Raw genomic sequence first — 18,110 nt, 5'->3', positions numbered from 1 at the left:
GCCAAAGAAAACATATAACATGCTGTTACTACTGGTCCCCAAGCCCTGTGGAATCACTAGATGAAATGTAAAACAAAGACAACAGCGTGTGATTAACTGGGAACACTGAAAATTGATCTTTACATGCTCTGAAGTACTGAGATTAATTCCCAGCAAAAGACAACCAATAACCCAACAGGTATTTATTACACAATAGCTATGTATTGGAGGTGGGTTCCCCACCCCCTTTTTTTTCATTTTTGTGAGCCACACTTTAAAGGCTTCTTCATTATGATGCTGGAAAATACATGACATTTTCCCATGAAACTAAGATGTAATGAACAGGTATCATAAAATCATGGGTGGCACTATCTTACACAAATCTTACACAGTTTTACTGTCAATGGCGAAAAACAACTTATCACTCACAGACTAAAAATCCAGTTGTATTTTAATCCACTTTTTAAAAGAGCTGTTTTCCATCCATCTAAAAATGGCCTCAATGGCATTTTTCTCCACATCATCCTATCTCAGTATTTCCAGATCTTTCAGGATCTTGAGGGGAAAAGTATGGTAAATAAAGACATTTAATAGTTTCTGCAAAGAACCATACACAAAACATTTCTATACTTATGGACGAAAGTATAAGAGCACCTCAGAGCTTAGGGGGGATACCAGTATATTAAAACACTTCTTTCCAACTACGGCAAAGCCTGCAGTTCTAACACGTCATGTGGAATCCCCTGGAGGGCTTCGAAGAGTGTTAGGCCTCACCCTCAGCTTCTGATTCAGCCGATCTGGTTGGCAGAGAATGTGTGGGTGCTGTTGGTCTCAGGGTCCTAGTCTGCTTACCCCATGCGTCTCCTTCTCTTCTCCTCACCTTCTCACTCTGGATCTTGCCAATATTCCTTTCCTTGGTGAACATCTTCAGGATCTGCCCCACTCTTCAAATACTGTGCTTAAAAAATTTATTCCCCACATTTGGCAATTTTACCTAGTGCAGTGGCAGGAAAATGTCTTCTTTGGGCCACTGAGTTTGTTTTGCTGAGCTTCTTACAAACTTTATAATCCACTCTTCAGCCAAGATTATTCGATATCCTTGTTTCTTTTCAACGTTGCTATCTGTAGGCATTTGATGTTCATCTGTTTTGTGACCTTAACGTAGATGAAGGCATCACTGGACCACTTGTGTTCAGTGCTAACAGCTGCTGCTGCTGCTAAGTCGCTTCAGTCGTGGCCGACTCTGTGCGACCCCATAGACGGCAGCCCACCAGGCTCCCCCGTCCCCGGGATTCTCCAGGCAAGGACACTGGAGTGGGTTGCCATTTCCTTCTCCAGTGCACGAAAGTGTAAAGTGAAAGTGAAGTCGCTCAGTCGTATCCAACCCTCAGCGACCCCATGGACTGCAGCCCACCAGGCTCCTCCATCCATGGGATTTTCCAGGCAAGAGTACTGGAGTGGGTGGCCACTGCCTTCTCCAAGTGCTAACAGCAGAATCCACCAATTTCCTCACCTTCTCCCTCTGTGCCAGTTTTCTAATGGGGTAGAAACCCAACCCGAATGCTGTCCGCTGTCACTGTCGGTCACTCCACTCACTGTCACGACTAGAGTGGGAGATCAGGAGATAAGGAAATACTGACAACTAAAATGGGCATTAACCAAGGAAGCAGCTGACAGTAAGAGCAATCTACTTCCACCACCCCTCCCACCATCATACGGACCATGATACAGTCTATAAACTATACCCCAAATAGAATGTAGCCACAGCTGCTGGAGAAAGTCACTCTGCTCTCATCCCAGCTCAAGGTAAGGTTCACCAAATATAGAATGCTGAATACGGATTCTAACACTGAGATTTTTACCTAGCCTGATCCCCAGGGAACAAAAGCTTGTGGCTCAGAATCATGTAGTAAAAGCCAAAATAAAGCAAAGACTTGACACGAATCATGCATCACCAGGAGACTTTGCCTTAAGCCAAAGTGGGGAACCCATCACACCAGCCATGACAGTGCTCACCTGGCTTCCTTGCTCAACACTGATCTGTTCGACTCTAGATGACTTCTGTGATAACTCTGCTCCTGTACTTGGAGCATCAAAACTTGCTGTGCTGTGGTCTAGACTGTACTTCTGGTTCCAAAATGCAGCAATATCTCAGATTCATCCATTTGGGATTCAGAAATAGTTTAATTACCTGTCCAAGGTGTTGAGCTGCACTTAGCAAAGGATGCCATAAACATCACCGATTAAGAATCTTTATTTCAGCTCTTGGTCATTTTGTTGCCAAAACAGGTCTTTTTTGCAGCCTGTCTGTACAGCCCAGCAAAACAATGTCACCTGAAATTTCCAATTATGCTTGATTTCTATAGAATTCAAGGCCTATTTATCAAGAACACACCACTCAACAAAGATCATACTCTGCTCCTCCAAATTTGGCACCAAAAACCAGCTACTAATTTCTTCTGAATAGTTATCAAAATGCAACAAAACTTCGGATGCAAATGAAGTTGTTCCCTTTAAAACATTGAATCTGAAATATAATCTTAAATTCCCTTGAACCTGTAAGCAGAACTATCCTTTATGAAAGATGCTCAGGCAAGTAGACAATGTCTTGACTTTCGTCCATTGTGAAAAATACCCAAGACTAGGATCTAGACAGGCAGACTATAGCATGCTGGGATAAATCAGAAACCTGAAATAAGGAAGAACTGGGGGACTCTGCTTCAGTTATTACTTTTGAGCAGATCATACGTATGTGGGCTCAAAAATTATCCTCAAAGGAAGTCAAGCTATCGGGTTTTCTTCCAACAGATTACAAAACTTGATTTTGAAATTATTTTTTTGTTGAAAGGTAACAGATTTTTCTTAATTTATAACATTACACACTTTGTTGTATAAAAAGGAAATTGAAAGCTTAAGATTCAAAATACACTTGATTCTAAGGTTAGTCCTCTGGAATGGACTCACAAAAAACAAGCAGAGTAAGTCAGTGAGTCTTCTATAAGCATGCTCATGCAGCAGCTTTAAAGAAGGAGCACAATTTACAACCCTGTGTTGGAAATGTATTTGTGTGCTTAATGGCTATTCTCTTAGGCAATTAATTTTCTTTCCTGCTTATTACATACAGGTAGATATGGCATTTTGGGGCTTCCTGGTAGATCAGCTGGTAAAGAATCTGCCTGCAATGCAAGAGACCCCCGGTTCCTGAGTCGGGAAGATCCCCTGGAGAAGGGATAGGCTACCCACTCTAGTATTCATGGGCTTCCCTGGTGGCTCAGACAGTAAAGAATTCGGCCACAATGTGGGAGACCTGGGTTTGATCTCTGGGTTCGAAAGAGCCCCTAGAAGAAGGCATGGCAACCCACTCCAGTATTCTGGCCTGGAGTATCCCCATGGACAGAGGAGCCTGGTGGGCTACAATCTATGGGGTTGCAAAGAGTTGGACATGACTGAGCAGCTAAGCACAGCACAGCATGGCATTTTGGGGTGCTCCCTGCTGAAAGTATTCAAAATATTCAGGAAAGATTGATCAAGAAAGAGGATATACAGCTTGTCTGGCATACTGTTTCAAAAATATGAGTCTCAGAGTGACTCAGTTCAATTAATGAAAAACAAAAGATTATAACCCAGGACTAAGAAAGTTTGAAAGTCTGGGATTTTAGTCTTGGCTTGATTATGTGATTTGGGGCAAGTCACGAAGTTCTGTGACTATTCTTAACCCTATAAAATGTAAAAGTAGTAATCACCTACCTTTTCATCACAGAAATATTTAAAATGTAAGTAAAGCTGTTCATATAAATTACTTTTAATCACAGGTAAAAAGGAGAATTATTAGGTTATGTGTCATGAAGAAAAAGATGCTACCCAAACTACAGAGGTCTCAATAGGCCATTATCGCAAGACTGATCTCTGCATGAGCCATGGAGCTTACTGCAAAGAAAATACAAGTATTATGTTCATGGATTTCTCCCCGAAATCCAACAAATTCTGTTAGAGATGTGTGCCTCAGGACACTACTGGGACTAAGTAAGAATGCACATATGACAACAAAAAGCAACCTTCATCACTGGAACAACAGAGCAGAACCACCTTATAGTCAATGGACATTGTTCCCTATCCTGGTGTGGGTGCAGCCTAATGGCAAGGAAGTACACGCGCCACCACAGGGCACCTGGGCGGCTCCCAGGGAAGCCGGGCTGGCTTGAGCACTACTCCTCACTCTAATCTCCACCTGCCCCTCGCTCCGCAGGATCCCTTGTTACGGACAACGGCCAGGTTCTCAGTCTTCGATAAAGTGCTGCGTAAACAGCTTCCGGTCCCCTTTTCCCACCAGATTCACACCCACCGCACTGACATGGCCATTCTGTAGCTACCACTGGTGAGGATGACAGTTTTCAAAGGACTACGAGAGTGCGGCCCACCCTTAGGTTCTGTGTGAGAAGAGGCACAATGGCGCTTCCGGGAGAGGAGGCTCTGTCCCGCCAGGTGCCGGAGTGCGCGCTGCTCCAGAGCGCCACCAGGGCAGTGGGCACTTGAGAACGGCTCCTGCGTATTGCAGAGTAAAAGCATTCAATTTGTACCAAAAAAGAGCCCTTCTGCCAACCAGGTCCCAGGATGACAGACACTCTTGATGATACTTTTTTAGAAAGGGTGGTTTTTCTCCAGTAGCTGTAGGCAGTCACGTATTCCTCATTTTGACAAAGGATCATCCAACTTCAGGCATGGCTGTATATATAACTCCACAGGCAGCTAAGCCGTCATAAACACGCCAAGTATAAAGTCATGTTGAAAAGACATTTTTCCTCCCCAAAGTATGGCCCCAAGAAGCCATTATTATAATTGAGTATGAATTTCTGCTACAGGTTATTGACCTATAATACTAACAGTAAAAGTCTCGTTTAGTACATAAAGGCTTACACCATGACATGAAGTATTTAGACACAATCCACCGACTATTTTAAATTCGCTGTACACCTAAAGGACCTTCTTCATTACACCCATCTGTATGTATATGTATAGAGGTCCTCTTTGGGTAGAACACAGACTTTGGAGATGAGGCAACATACAGTGCAGCTGCTGGCGATGCCAACAGGCCATCTAGAAAAACAGAGTAAGTTCCCAAGGCCCGTGCTGCTGGTGGCTCTTCTGAGGCTTCAAGTTAAGAACTTTCTGGATTTATCTTATTGGCACTCTGCTTGAATAAAGACCAGGCTCAAAGGCAAGCCTTATCTCCTGCAAATTAATTCCACACACAGGTCTTAACTCTGTGTTTGGAACTGACTGCAAATTTAGAACTTCCTCAAATGGTATTAAAAGCACTACACAAAAAATACGCAAAAGCAGGTACTGGTTTTTCAAGAAAAACAGGACATATCTGCAAAAAATCAACAGCTCTGTAAACAGAGCTGTAGGTAACTGTTGGGACAACAATAGCAATTTAACATATACAGCATTGGATGACCTTTTTTAAAAAAACTGCTGTCTCAATCCTTTATAATAATAATAAAAAAAAAGATTTGCACAACATGATTTTCTAAGAGAAAGAGTTCACTTCTTTGTTTGAAGAGGAGTCAGTCCGATGGTGAAAGGGCTGGGAATGTCAATTAAGATATGCAAGACAATATAATACAAAGTCTGATATTTGTTTCAACAACATCCAGTCAGCTCCTGGTGGGTGAAATACTGCATTCTAGCTGTATCCAGGGCTCTTTTCCTGTGGCATTTTAAAAGACGTAGCTGCAGCTGAGTCAGTGGCTTTCTCTGCGGCAGAGGTCCTGACCAGCCACTCAGAGTCTGGAGGTCTGGGGGCCTGTGACGCTGCTGTAGCTGACTCCACTGCATCCATGTGAACTGGTAAGGGTGTTACGGTTAAAGTGAGGAGGAAAAAAGTCAGAGAGACGAATTAGAACAAGAGGCATGTCAACACAAAACTTTTGTAATCCTCATATTTTATGTCCTATTAAACCAAGCAGCTACATAGGGTTTCTTTTTTTTTTTTAACCAAAAACTAAAGGCAAGATTTAAGTATGATAAGTATGTCTCCACATCAAGAAATAGGTTTAACTGAACAAATGAATAAATTCAGGAGTACAAATTCCTAATGTACTAATAACCACTTATGAAGCATTTATATGCCAGGAAGTATACTATATAAACACTGTATACTTACAATCTTATTTCTTAATGCACTCTTAGAAATAAGTATTGCCATTTCCATTTTTTGGGTCAGAAAACTGAGGCATAGAGAAAGCAGATAATTCATTCAGAGACACGGCTGTTTAAGCAGCAAGACTCAAACTCATATACTAGACTCCAAGCTCTCTGCTCTTTCTATAATGTTCCATGCCTCCAATATGACGGAGTCACCAATGAACACTGAACAGTAAGGCAAACGGTAGAAAAATTACACAGCCGGGCCATCTGTTTTCAGCACGGACATTAAGACATTCTGGACAGGATGCCACTGCTCGTGCAGGGCTGTCCTATTTCTTTTAGGACACCTACCCTTCGGGACCCTGTCCTTGAATGCTCAAAGCATTCCCAGTCACTGTGACAACCCAACACTGCCCCCACATTTGCAAATGCCCCCTGAGCAGAGGAGTACAACCACCATCACTCTACTGAAAACAAACATACACTAAAATAAAGCAAAACATTAAAAATTTTCATTTTTATCCTGTCACAATAATTCTACTCCCAGGAATATAATCTAGAAAAGTAATTTTCAAATTATGGGTCACAAACCCAATGTAGTAGGTCATGACAAATATTTTTTCCCCCCTTAATGAAAAAGAACAGAAAATATCAGAGGGAACCCAAAGGTTTATTTCAGATTTTACAGGTACACCCAATATATATTCAAACATAAATTTCTTACTGTGAGTTACCAAGAAAAAAAATCGAAAGCTATTACTCTATGGCACATATACAAGTTTTTTAGAGGGCAGTAGTTTTCAAACATTTCAGAACCTCAACCCCAGGAGCAAGAAATACATATGACATCACCACCCAAATCTCTCTTTTTCACACACAAGTATGCATGCTCATTCACTCTTATTTAAGTGAAAATAAATTTCATAAAAACTGTACCTACCATTACCCCAAGGTCATCAACCACGGGGGAAAAACTATCTGAGAAAAACTTTTTGTGTTGGCTACATATATATTTTTTTATTATGGCAAAATAGACAGAAAATATACCATTCTACTAATTTCTAAGCATACTCCTCAGGAGCAGTCAGTACATCCACACTGGTGCACAGCCATCGCCACCACCCACGTCCAGAACTTTTTCTTCATCCCAAATGGAAATTCTCTACTCATTAAACAATAACTCCCCATTCTCCTCCTCCCCCAGCCCTTGGCAACCACCATTTGTTTTTCTTTCTAAGAATTTGATTTGTTTTAGGTACCCCTTATAAGCGGAATCAAATCGTATTCATCCTTTTGTGTCTGGCTTCTTTTCCTTAACACACTGCCTTCATTCATATTGTAATGTGTGTCATAATTTCATTCTGATAATGAAAGTTTTCAGGTTGAATAATAATTTGTTGAATGTATAGATCACATCTTGGTTATCCACTCATTCAGGGATGAACATTTGGGTTGTTTCTACTTTTGGACTGCTGTGAATAATGTTGCTATGAACAATGTTGCTCTGAACATAGGTGTACAAATACCTATTTAAATCCTTGCTTTCAATTCTTTTGGGTGATATATATCCAGAAACAGAACTGCTGGATCACAGGGTAGTTTTATGTCTAAATTTTTGAGGAACCACGAGATCTTTACAGTGGCTGCACTATTTATATTCCCACCAGCAATACACAAGCTTTCCAATTTCTCCACATTCTTCAAACAACGCATGCTGTTTTTTTGACTTTGTTTGCTTGTTTTGATACAGCCATCATAAGAACTGAGAAATGGCCAAGAAAAACTTTTGCGTATGTTTGCCCACAGAATGGTGCAATACTTTCCCCAGTAGCATAAACCAGCATGAGAATAAGAATCTGATTACGATTATCATAAGAATATGATTGAAATGTTTATCAAGAATGACTAACTGTAATATATTCATCATGCACAGAAATGGAATACTATACATATGGCAATAATGAATGGATTCTGGTAGGATAAAATGTGAATGGAATCAAGAACTAGGTGAAACTTGTAACTTATAAAATATGACATTCCATTTACAGAAGCTTCAAAAACATGTAAAACTAGACAATATACTGCTTAGAGATACATGTATCTGTTGTCAAAACTATTTGAAAACAACAAAGAATGACAAATAATTAACCAAAAATATATATTAGGAAAATATATTCCCACTCTCCTTCATAGAGTGGGAAGAAAATTTTTTAAAAAGACATTCTTTTTTTTCCTAAGGGAATCTTTTTGTTTGAATATTTATTTATTTGACTGCGCCAGGTCTTAGTTATGGTACTTGGGATCTTGGGTCTTCGCTGCAGCATGCGGTATCTTAGTTGCAGCATGCGGTATCTTAGTTGCAGCATGCGAACTCTTGCAGTTGTGGCATAAAAGATCTGGTTCCCTGACCAAGGACTGAATCCAGGTGGAGTCTCGGCCACTGCACCACCAGAGAAGTCCTGATGCTCTTTTTTGTAAAGTAGATGGTGGGTACATGGATACTTGTTGTATTGTTTTTCTTTACACCACGTATATATTCTATAAACGTTCCTTTGCGGACATTCAATATTCATTTTCAAAAACATTTTTAACTTTAAAAAATATTTAAACCTAATTAAAAGGCATAGTAGGCAATAAGAATCTGCCCCATGACTCCTGAGACAAGGGCCAATCTAAAATGGAAGTACTGAATCCAATCCCAGGGTTAGAATAATATTGAGAATAACTCTGTTTTAAACATTCTATTCACTTAATTCATACATTAAATATCTAGTGAGATTGTCCCATGTGTGGAGTGCTGTGTTCTAGATGCTGGGGGTACAGCAGTGAGTAAGACAGGTGAAACCTCCTGCCCTGGTGAATGCACTGCTGGCATGGCTGGCCTGGTATCTGAAATCTTAGACAACTAATTAACAGGTTAACTGTTGGGTACCCTTTCAAGGACACATATCCTATCCCAAGAAGGTCAAAAAAGGCTCTTGGAAGGGTCAATCCAGTCAGGGCTTTGGGGACTTCCCTGGCAGTCCAGTGGTTAGGACTCTGCACTTCCACTGCAGGGAGCACAGTTGGGAAATTAAGATCCCACCCCCCCCACCCCCCACAAAAAATAATAAGTCAGGACTCTCAACAGAACATCTTGTCATCCCAATTCTCCTTTACCTAAAGCTATATGTTTACTTTTTGGGAAAAAAAAAAAAAAGGAATTTGCACACCCAAAGCTCTGATTTGCCACTCTAACAAAGAAAATCATCACAAGAAAAAGAAGTCTTGCTTCCATTTAAGTTCCTTATGCTTCTTATAACTACTTAGTCTCTCAAATTTTCAAGAAAATAACTTTTTTCTTTTTCAGTTGCATTCTTTAAGAACATACACAATAGCTGGTTCACTTCAGCACGGGGTAGACACTACTGGAAGTCCCTGTTCTGGTGTATCAACCTTAAAAGCAGGTTAATACTCTTACTCTCGAGGATCCAGGGTGGATCCCTGTGCACTAAGCACAAGCATGTTTTAAAGCCATAGAGGGAAGGGGAGTGGAGATGGATCTACCCAACGACCCCATGACAAGGTCCTTCTCCCTGGTCTTTGTTAATATTAATACAAAAAGACAGGAAGGCACGTTTTTCCTTTTTGTTCTTCACCTTTCTAGTCTTATTAATATCTTTAAATCCAGTCAATTTCAACTCAAAACTTTCCACTAATGGGGGAGGGGGAAAGGGAAAAGATTTGTGGCTGCATGTTTAAGAAAGAAGCTGAATTCATCACGGTGACAGGGGAGAGTGTTGGCAGAGATCTGAGCTATTTATTCTTTTAGGAAAATCCTATAAAGAATGACACAAGGAAGCCTCTATCTGCAGTCTTGTTCATCACACTGGTGAAGAATCCGATAACAGATGTATGCAGGAGCGTGATTTAGTGCCAGGAGCTGGCCCCTGATGTGTATTAATACAGCGGCAAAGCGGAACGCACCTCTCTTCATCACTCATTTCTATAAAAGAGGTGGAATCCGAGATGGCCCGATGTTAGGCAGAGCAAGCCCATTTGTTCTATTGACTGATGGCGCGGGCTTGGGCTATGTCCTTCACCTCCATGGGGCACTCAGGTTGTGGATAGGAAAAGAAAAAAAGAAAATGTTCAGTGAAGCAGGCCTTAGTCAACAAGTGAGAGGAGCTGGGCTCAGCAGGGGAAATGTTTAAGGCTCAAGTCTTCTTAATACCTCCCAGTACTTTCCTGATTTGAATATGGAGTATGGATTGTGAACTCTTCTCAGCAGTTCTGCTCTTATCAGCAATTAAAAGCTAAAAACATAAGCTAGACATTAAGGGGGAAAAAAAGAACAACAACAAAAAAAAGAACAAAAAATAGGGGAGACTACGTTTCACTGCCTCTATTAATTCCACAGACTGGATGAAGACCTGAGTTTTGACGTGGAATCATGGTTTGGAAGCAATCCTGTCATATACAAGACCAAACACCTGCAGTGTTTAAGAGGGCAGCTTGAGAGTCATAGGGAAATTGGACTGAATCTTGGTCTACAATTTATGAACCATGTAACCTCAGTGACTATTTTAACCTCTCTAAGCCTCAATTTTCCCGTGTGTAAATTGGGAATAAAAAACAGCATCTCCCTTATTAAGTTGTTGCAAAGGTTAAGTGAAATAATTCAGATAAAATGTTCAGTTCATGGCATGGCCATGTGAAAACTCACTTAAAAAAAAAAAGCTTCCTACAACCATCAGAACTGTGATTGAGACTGTTCAGTATGAACCACTACCAAGTAGCCATGCAAACAGAAGCTCACACAGGTCAGTTTCAGAGTATGCTGAAACTTACTAAGTTAGAGAGAGAGCAGTTTCTATCTGTCTGAGGTCTACTCTTTTACTCAGGTATCAAGTGCTCTGATCTATATATTATTGGGCTGGACAAAAAGTTCGCTCGGGTTTTCCCTTAAGCGATAATGGAAAAATCGGAATGAACTTTTTGGCCAAACCACTATCTATTTTCTGAAGAGAATAAAATAATTTATGATATACTCAATTCCCTCAGAGTGAATTCACCATCAGCAAGAAAATAACCATAAGTACTTCTGATAGGTCCTACAAGCAGATACGTTCTTTTTAACCAGAGTAATTTATCCTAAAATGTATTACAATGTATAAAGTATTTCCAATGATAACTAATTACATTTAATTATCTTAACTCCAAAGAAAAATATCTACAGACACCCAATATTCTTGATGATATAAATGATGATATAAATATATAATCATCCCCCTTTTTTCATCTAAGGATAACATACATACAGAGCACCTAAATCAATGAACCTTTATATGTGCACATACTCATGTAATCCCCACCAAGTTCATGGTATAAAGCATTTCCAGCATCACAAAAAATTTTTTCATGTCATCCTCTGGTCCCTACCCTACACTGACCGTAATTACTATTTTGGTTTCTATAGCTAGTTTTGCCCAGAAAACTTTTAAGTTTTAACTTGAAAACTTAATTAGGAATTTCATGACTAGGAAAATACTAGCACTCTACTAGACATTAGAACAGTGATACTGTATTGTACTGTACACCAAACATGAAAGTAAATAAACCCGCGCAGCTCCTTTACTACTGACTAAGCTGCCAGCCTGCCAGGGTTTTCCTTACCACACATCTAACTTCCTGTCTGTGCTGCAGCAGGAGTGCAGATGACTCCAGATTGCTGACGGTGAAACACAGGCATTCAAACTCAAGAAAGCAGAAGACAGTGAAAAAGCACAGACTTTAGGGTCAGAGAGACTTCAAGCAAATTACTTTTCACATTCTCAGTTTTCCCACAGAAAATGGGAATAAAATGACCTACTTTCTCATAAAGGTGAGATGAGAAGGTGTATAGAACATATAATTTAGTGCCTGACACACAGCAGGTGGTCAATAAAGGATAACTACATATCTAATTACCAGCATTTGGGCTGGACAGTGACGCCGTGGCCACAGGTTTCCGTTTCCTCTTGATGTCACGTGAACATGGGGGCCCCAGGTGTATGTTTGCCGGTCTGCAGATACGAGGAAGAAAAAATACTGCTTTAACTGGGTGATTCTTATTGTAAGACATTATGTTCAGCCCAGGTGAAACCCCTCACCCACTACACACACACACTAACAAAACGGGCACCACCCTTTGCCATCAAGTGTCAGTACAAGATTCAGAATTAATCCTAACTTATTCTTTACACACAATGTATGCCCATTTAAACTTATTACCTGAATTCAGAACAGACATCCAAGATTAATTTCAATAAATATGTGCTTCATTACATGCTAGTTTTGTACAATTATTTTTCATAAAAACCACAATTGTTCTAAACTTGTTAATGAAATACTTACTCCCAAGTGGTAATATATTGAAAAGTTTAATGCTGCATGAACACAGATATTTGCATAGAATTTTAATAGCAGGTTTAACCCTTCTATCAGTATAAATCTGGATTTCTAATAGTGACTGTATCACAAAATAAGTTTAGTTTCTGTGATTTTTAAAAGTAATAATTTATGTGCTAATAATAGGTTCCCTGAAATAAATATTCTGCTTGTTTAAAAAAGAAAACAGTAAGAACGTCAAAGCTAGAAAAGCAAAAGATTCTCTGAAAGGCAGTGGACTTAACACTGAAATTTTTGGCAGGTTATTTTATATAATTTTTATTTTATATTGGAGTACAGTTGATTTAATATCTGTCAAGATGGCGCCCACCAGAGCAAGACCCAGTTTTACTCACAGCCAGTCCCTCCCACCAGGAAGTGTCTACAAGCCTCTTATCCTCATCCATCAGAGGGCATACAGAATGAAAATCACAATCACAGAAAACTAATCAAACTGATCATATGGACCACAACCTTGTCTAACTCAATGAAACTATGAGCCATGCTGTGGAGGGCTAACCAAGACAGACGGGTCATGGTGGAGAGGTCTGACAAAACGTGGCTCACTGGAGAAGGGAATGGCAGCCACTTCAGCATTCTTGCCTTGAGAACCCCATGAACAGTATGAAAAAGCAAAAAGATAACACTGAAAGATGAACTCCCCAGGTCGATAGATGTTCAATATGCTGCTAGAGAAGAGCAGAGAGATAGCTCCAGAAGGAATGAAGAGGCTGAGCCAAAGCAAAAACAATGCCCAACTGTGGATATGCATGGTGGTGAAAGTAAAGTCCAATGCTGTAAAGAACAGTACTGCATAGGAACCTGGAATGTTAGGTCCATGCAGCAAGGTAAATTGGAAGTAGTAAACAGGAGATGGCAAGAGAGAAAATTGACATTTTAGGAATCAGTGAACTAAAATGGACCAGAATGGGCAAATTTAATTCAAATGACCATTATATCCACTACTGTGGGCAAGAATCCCTTAGAAAAAATAGAGTAGCCCTCATAGTCAACAAGAGTCTGAACTACAATACTTAGATGTAATCTCAAAAACGACAGAATGATCTCTATTCATTTCCAAGGCAAACCATTCAATATCACAGTAATTCAAGTTTATGCCCTGACCACTAATGCCAAAGAAGCTGAAGTTGAACAGTTCTGTGAAGACCTACAAGACTTTCTCGAACTAACACCAAAGATGTCCTTTTTCATCATGCAGAAGTAGGAAGTCAAGAGATACCTGGAGTATCAAGCAAGTTTGGTCTTGGAGTACAAAATAAAGCAGGGCAAAGGCTAACAGTTTTGCCAAGATTATGCCCTGGTTATAGCAAACATCCTCTTATAACAATACAAGAGATGACTCTACACATGGACATCACGAGATGGTCAACACTGATTTTAGACTGAATATATTCTTTGCAGCCAAAGACGGAAAAGCTCTATACAGTCAGCAAAATCAAGACTAGGAGCTGACTGGATCATGAACTCCTTATTGCAAAATTCAGACTTAAATTGAAGAAAGAAGGGAAAACCACTAAGCCATTAAGGTACGACCTAAATCAAATCCCTTACGATTATACAGTAGAAGTGACAAATAGATTCAAAGGAGTAGATCTGATAGACAGAGTGCCTGAAGAACTATGAACAGAGGTAAATGACATTGTACAGGAGGTGGTGATCAAAACCATCCCCAAGAACAAGAAACACAAACAGGCAAAATGGCTGTCTGAGGAGGGCTTACAAATAGCTGAGAAAAGAAGAGAAGCAAAAGGCAAAGGAGAAAAGGAAAGATATACCCATCTAAATGCAGAGTTCCAAAGAACAGCAAGGAGAGATAAGAAAGCCTTCCTAAGTGATCAATGCAAAGAGATAGAGGAAAACAATAGAATGGGAAAGACTAGAGATCTTTTCAAGAAAATCAGACATACTAAGGGAACATTTCATGCAAAGATGGGCACAATAAAGAACTGAAATGGAATGGATCTAACAGAAGCAGAAAATATTAAAAAGAGGTGGCAATAATACACAGAAGAACTATTAAAAAAAAGATCTTAATGAACCAGATAACCATGACAGTGTGATCACTCACCTAGAGCCAGACATTCTGGAGTGTGAAGTCAAGTGGGCCTTAGGAAGCATCACGATGAACAAAGCTAGTGGAGGTGATGGGATTCCAGCTTGAGCTATTTCAAATCCTAAAAGATGACCCTGTGAAAGTGTTGCACTCAATAGGCCAGCAAATCTGGAAAACTCAGCAGTGGCCACAGGTCTGAAAAAGGTCAGTTTTCATTCCAATCCCAAAGAAGGGCAATGCCAAAGAATGTTCAAGCTACCGAACAATTGCACTCTTTTCACATGCTAGCAAGGTAATGCTCAAATTCTCCAAGCCAGGCTTCAACAGTCTGTGAACTAAGAACTTTCAGATGGTCAACCTAGTTTTAGAAAAGGCAGTGGAACCAGAGATCAAACTGCTGACATCTGCTGGATCATAGAAAAAGCAAGAGAATTCCAGAAAAACATCTGCTTCACTGACTACGCTAAAGCCTTTGACTTTGTGGATCATAACAAACTGTGGAAAATTCTTAAAGAGATGGGAATACCAGACCACCCTACCTGCCTCTTGAGAAACCTGTATGCAGGTCAAGAAGCAACAGTTAGAACTGGATATGGAACAACAGACTGGTTCCAAATTGGGAAAAGGAGTACGTCAAGGCTGTATATTGTCACCCTGCTTATTTAACTTTGATGCAGAGTACATCATGCAAAATGGTTGGCTGGATGAAGCACAAGCTGGAACCAAGACTGCCAGGAGAAATATCAATAACCTCAGATATGCATATGACACCACCCTTACAGCAGACAGAGAAGAACTAAGGAGCCCCTTGATGAGGGTGAAAGAGGAGTGTGAAAAAGCTGGCTTAAAACTCAACACTCAAAAAACGAAGATCACGGCATCCGGTCCCATCACTTCATGGCAAATAGATGGGGGAATAATGGAAACAGTGACAGACTTCATTTTCTGGGGCTGCAAGATCACTGCAGATGGTGACTGCAGCCATGAAATAAAAAGACACTTGCTTCCTGGAAGAAAAGCGATGACAAACCTAGACACTGTATTAAAAAGCAAAGGCACTACACTTAGCCAGCAAAGGTCCATACAGCCAAAGCTTTGGTTTTTCCAGTAGTCATGTATGGATGTGAGAGTTAGACCACAAAGAAGGCTGAGCGCCCAAGAATTGATGCTTTTGAGCTGAGGTGTTGGAGAAGACTCTTCAGAGTCCCTTGGACTGCAAGGATATCAAACCAGTCAATCCTAAAGGAAATCAACCCTGAATATTCATTGGAAGGACTGATGCTGAAGTTCCAATATTTTGGCCACCTGATGCAAAGAGCAGACTCATTTGAAAAGACCCTGATGATGGGAAAGACTGAAGGCAGGAGGAGAAGGGGATGACAGAGGATGAGATGGGATAGCATCACCGACTCAATGGATGTGAGTTTGAGCAAGCTCCGGGCGATGGTGAAGGACAGGGTAGTCTGGTGTGCTGCAGTCCATGGGGTTGCAAGAAGTTGAACACGACTGAGTCACTGAACAAGAAATAGTTGATTTACAATATTGTGTTAATTTCAGGTGTACAGCAAAGTGATTCAGTTATACATATACATGTATGCATTTTTTCAGATTTTTTCCATATGGCTTATTATAGAATATTGAGTTCTCTGTGCTATACAGTAGATCCTTGTTGACTATTTTATATACAGCAGTGTTTATATGTTAATCCCTAACTCTTAATTTATCCCTCCCCCCAACCTTTCCCCTTTGGTAACCGTAAGTTTGTTTTCTATGTCTGTGAGTGTGTTTCTGTTGTATAAGTATAGTTCATTTCTATCGTATTTTAGAGTCCACATATAAGTGATATCATATATTTGTCTTTCTCTGACTTACTTGACTCAGTATGATAATCTCTAGGCCTATCCATGTTGCTACAAATGGCATTACTTCATTTTTTATGGCTCAGTAATACTCCAGTGTGTGTGTGTGTGTGTGTGTGTGCGCGCATGTGCGCACAGTACACACGCATCTTCTCTATCCATTCCTCTATTGATATACATTTAGGCTGCCTCCATGTCTTGGCTATTGTAAATAGTGCTGCAATGAACACTGGGATGCATATCTTTTCAAATTATGGTTTTCTGCCCAGGAATGGGATTGCTGGACCATATGGTAATTCTATTTTTAGTTTTCTGAGAAACCTCCATATTCTTTTTCAGTGGCTACAATAAGTTACATTCCCACCAACAGTGTTAAGAAGTTTCCCTTTTCTGCATACCCTCTCCAGCATTTGTTATCTGTAGACTTTCTAATGATGGGCATTCTGACTGGTGTGAGGTGGTACTTCACTGTACTTTCAATTTGCATTTCTCTAATTATTAGTGATGTTGAGCATCTTTTCACATGCTTTTTGGCCATCTGTATGTCTTCTTTAGAAAAATATTTATTTAGAGCTTCTGCTGATTTTTTGACTGGGTTGTTTATTTTTTTGATATTGAGCTGCATGAGCTGTTTGTATATTTTGGAGATTAATTGCTTGTTGGTCACTTCACTTACAAATATTTTCTCCTGTTCTATGGGCTGTCCTTTCATTTTGTTTATGGTTCTCTATGGTATGCAAAAGCTTTTAAGTTGAATTAGGTTCCACTTGTTTATTTTTGGTTTTATTTTCATTACTCAAGGAGGTGGACCCAAAAATATATTGCTGTGATTTAAGTCAGAGTTTTCTATGTTTTCCTCAGAGTTTTAGAGCATCGATATCTTACATTTAGGTGTATAATCCATTTTGAGTTTATTTTTGTGTATGGTGTTAGAGGATGTTCTAACTGTACACGTAGTTGCCTAGCTTTCCCCACACAACTTATGGAAGAGACTGTCTTTTCTCCATCGTATATTCCTGCCTCCTTTTATCACAGGTTGATCACAGATGTGTGGGTTTGTTTCTGGGCTTTTTATCCTGTTCAACTGATCTGTATTTCTGTTTTTGTGCCAGTACCAATACTGTTTTGATGAGTGTAGTTTTGTAGTATAGTCTGAAGTCAAGGAACCCAATTCCTTCAGCACTCTTTTTCTTTTTCAGGATTGCTTTGGCTACTTGGGGGTCTTCTGTATTTCCATACAAATTAAAATTTTTTGTTCTAGTTCTACAAAAATGCCATTGGTAATTTGATAGGGATTGCACTGAATCTATAGACTGCTTTGGGTATACAGTGTTTTGACAATATTGATTCTTAAGAACATGGCATATCTTTCCATTTGTTGTGTGTCATCTTTGATTTCTTTCATCAGTATCTTATAGTTTTCAGAGTACAGGTCTTTTGTCTCCTTAGGTAGGTTTATTCAGAAGTATTTTCTTTTTGATGTGATGGTAAATGGGATTGTTTCCTTAATTTCTCTTTCTAGTCTTCTGTTGTTAGTATATAGAAATTCAAGAGATTTCTGTGTATTAATTTTGTATCCTGCAACTTTACTGAATTCCCTGATGAGCTCTAGTAGTTTCCTGGTAGCCTCTTTAGAATTT

At 39.8% G+C, this 18,110-nt stretch overlaps 1 protein-coding gene across 12 annotated transcripts in view; it reads right to left on the bottom strand.

The window, feature by feature from the left end:
* Positions 1-414: 414 nt before the first annotated feature.
* Positions 415-18,110, bottom strand: part of GPATCH2L (G-patch domain containing 2 like) — a 61,400-nt gene continuing 43,704 nt past the window's right edge. For 5 of the 12 annotated variants that reach the window (XM_055538721.1, XM_055538722.1, XM_055538724.1 and 2 more), the window contains 2 exons: positions 12,079-12,173; positions 415-5,826 (listed from right to left, as the gene is read on the bottom strand). In XM_055538721.1, coding sequence (XP_055394696.1) covers positions 5,666-5,826; positions 12,079-12,173 — 256 coding nt within the window. In that variant the 3' untranslated portion in view covers positions 415-5,665. Of the gene's footprint in view, positions 5,827-9,906; positions 10,224-12,078; positions 12,174-12,216; positions 14,746-18,110 lie in introns of those variants that run through there. The other 7 variants (XM_055538723.1, XM_055538728.1, XR_008699710.1 and 4 more) reach the window with 4 other exon arrangements.

The sequence above is a fragment of the Bubalus kerabau genome, chromosome 10, assembly GCF_029407905.1.
Source record: "Bubalus kerabau isolate K-KA32 ecotype Philippines breed swamp buffalo chromosome 10, PCC_UOA_SB_1v2, whole genome shotgun sequence".
NCBI classification, from domain to species: Eukaryota; Metazoa; Chordata; class Mammalia; order Artiodactyla; family Bovidae; genus Bubalus; species Bubalus kerabau.
Note: the sequence above shows the minus strand (reverse complement) of the source record. Positions and strands in the feature narration are given on the sequence as shown.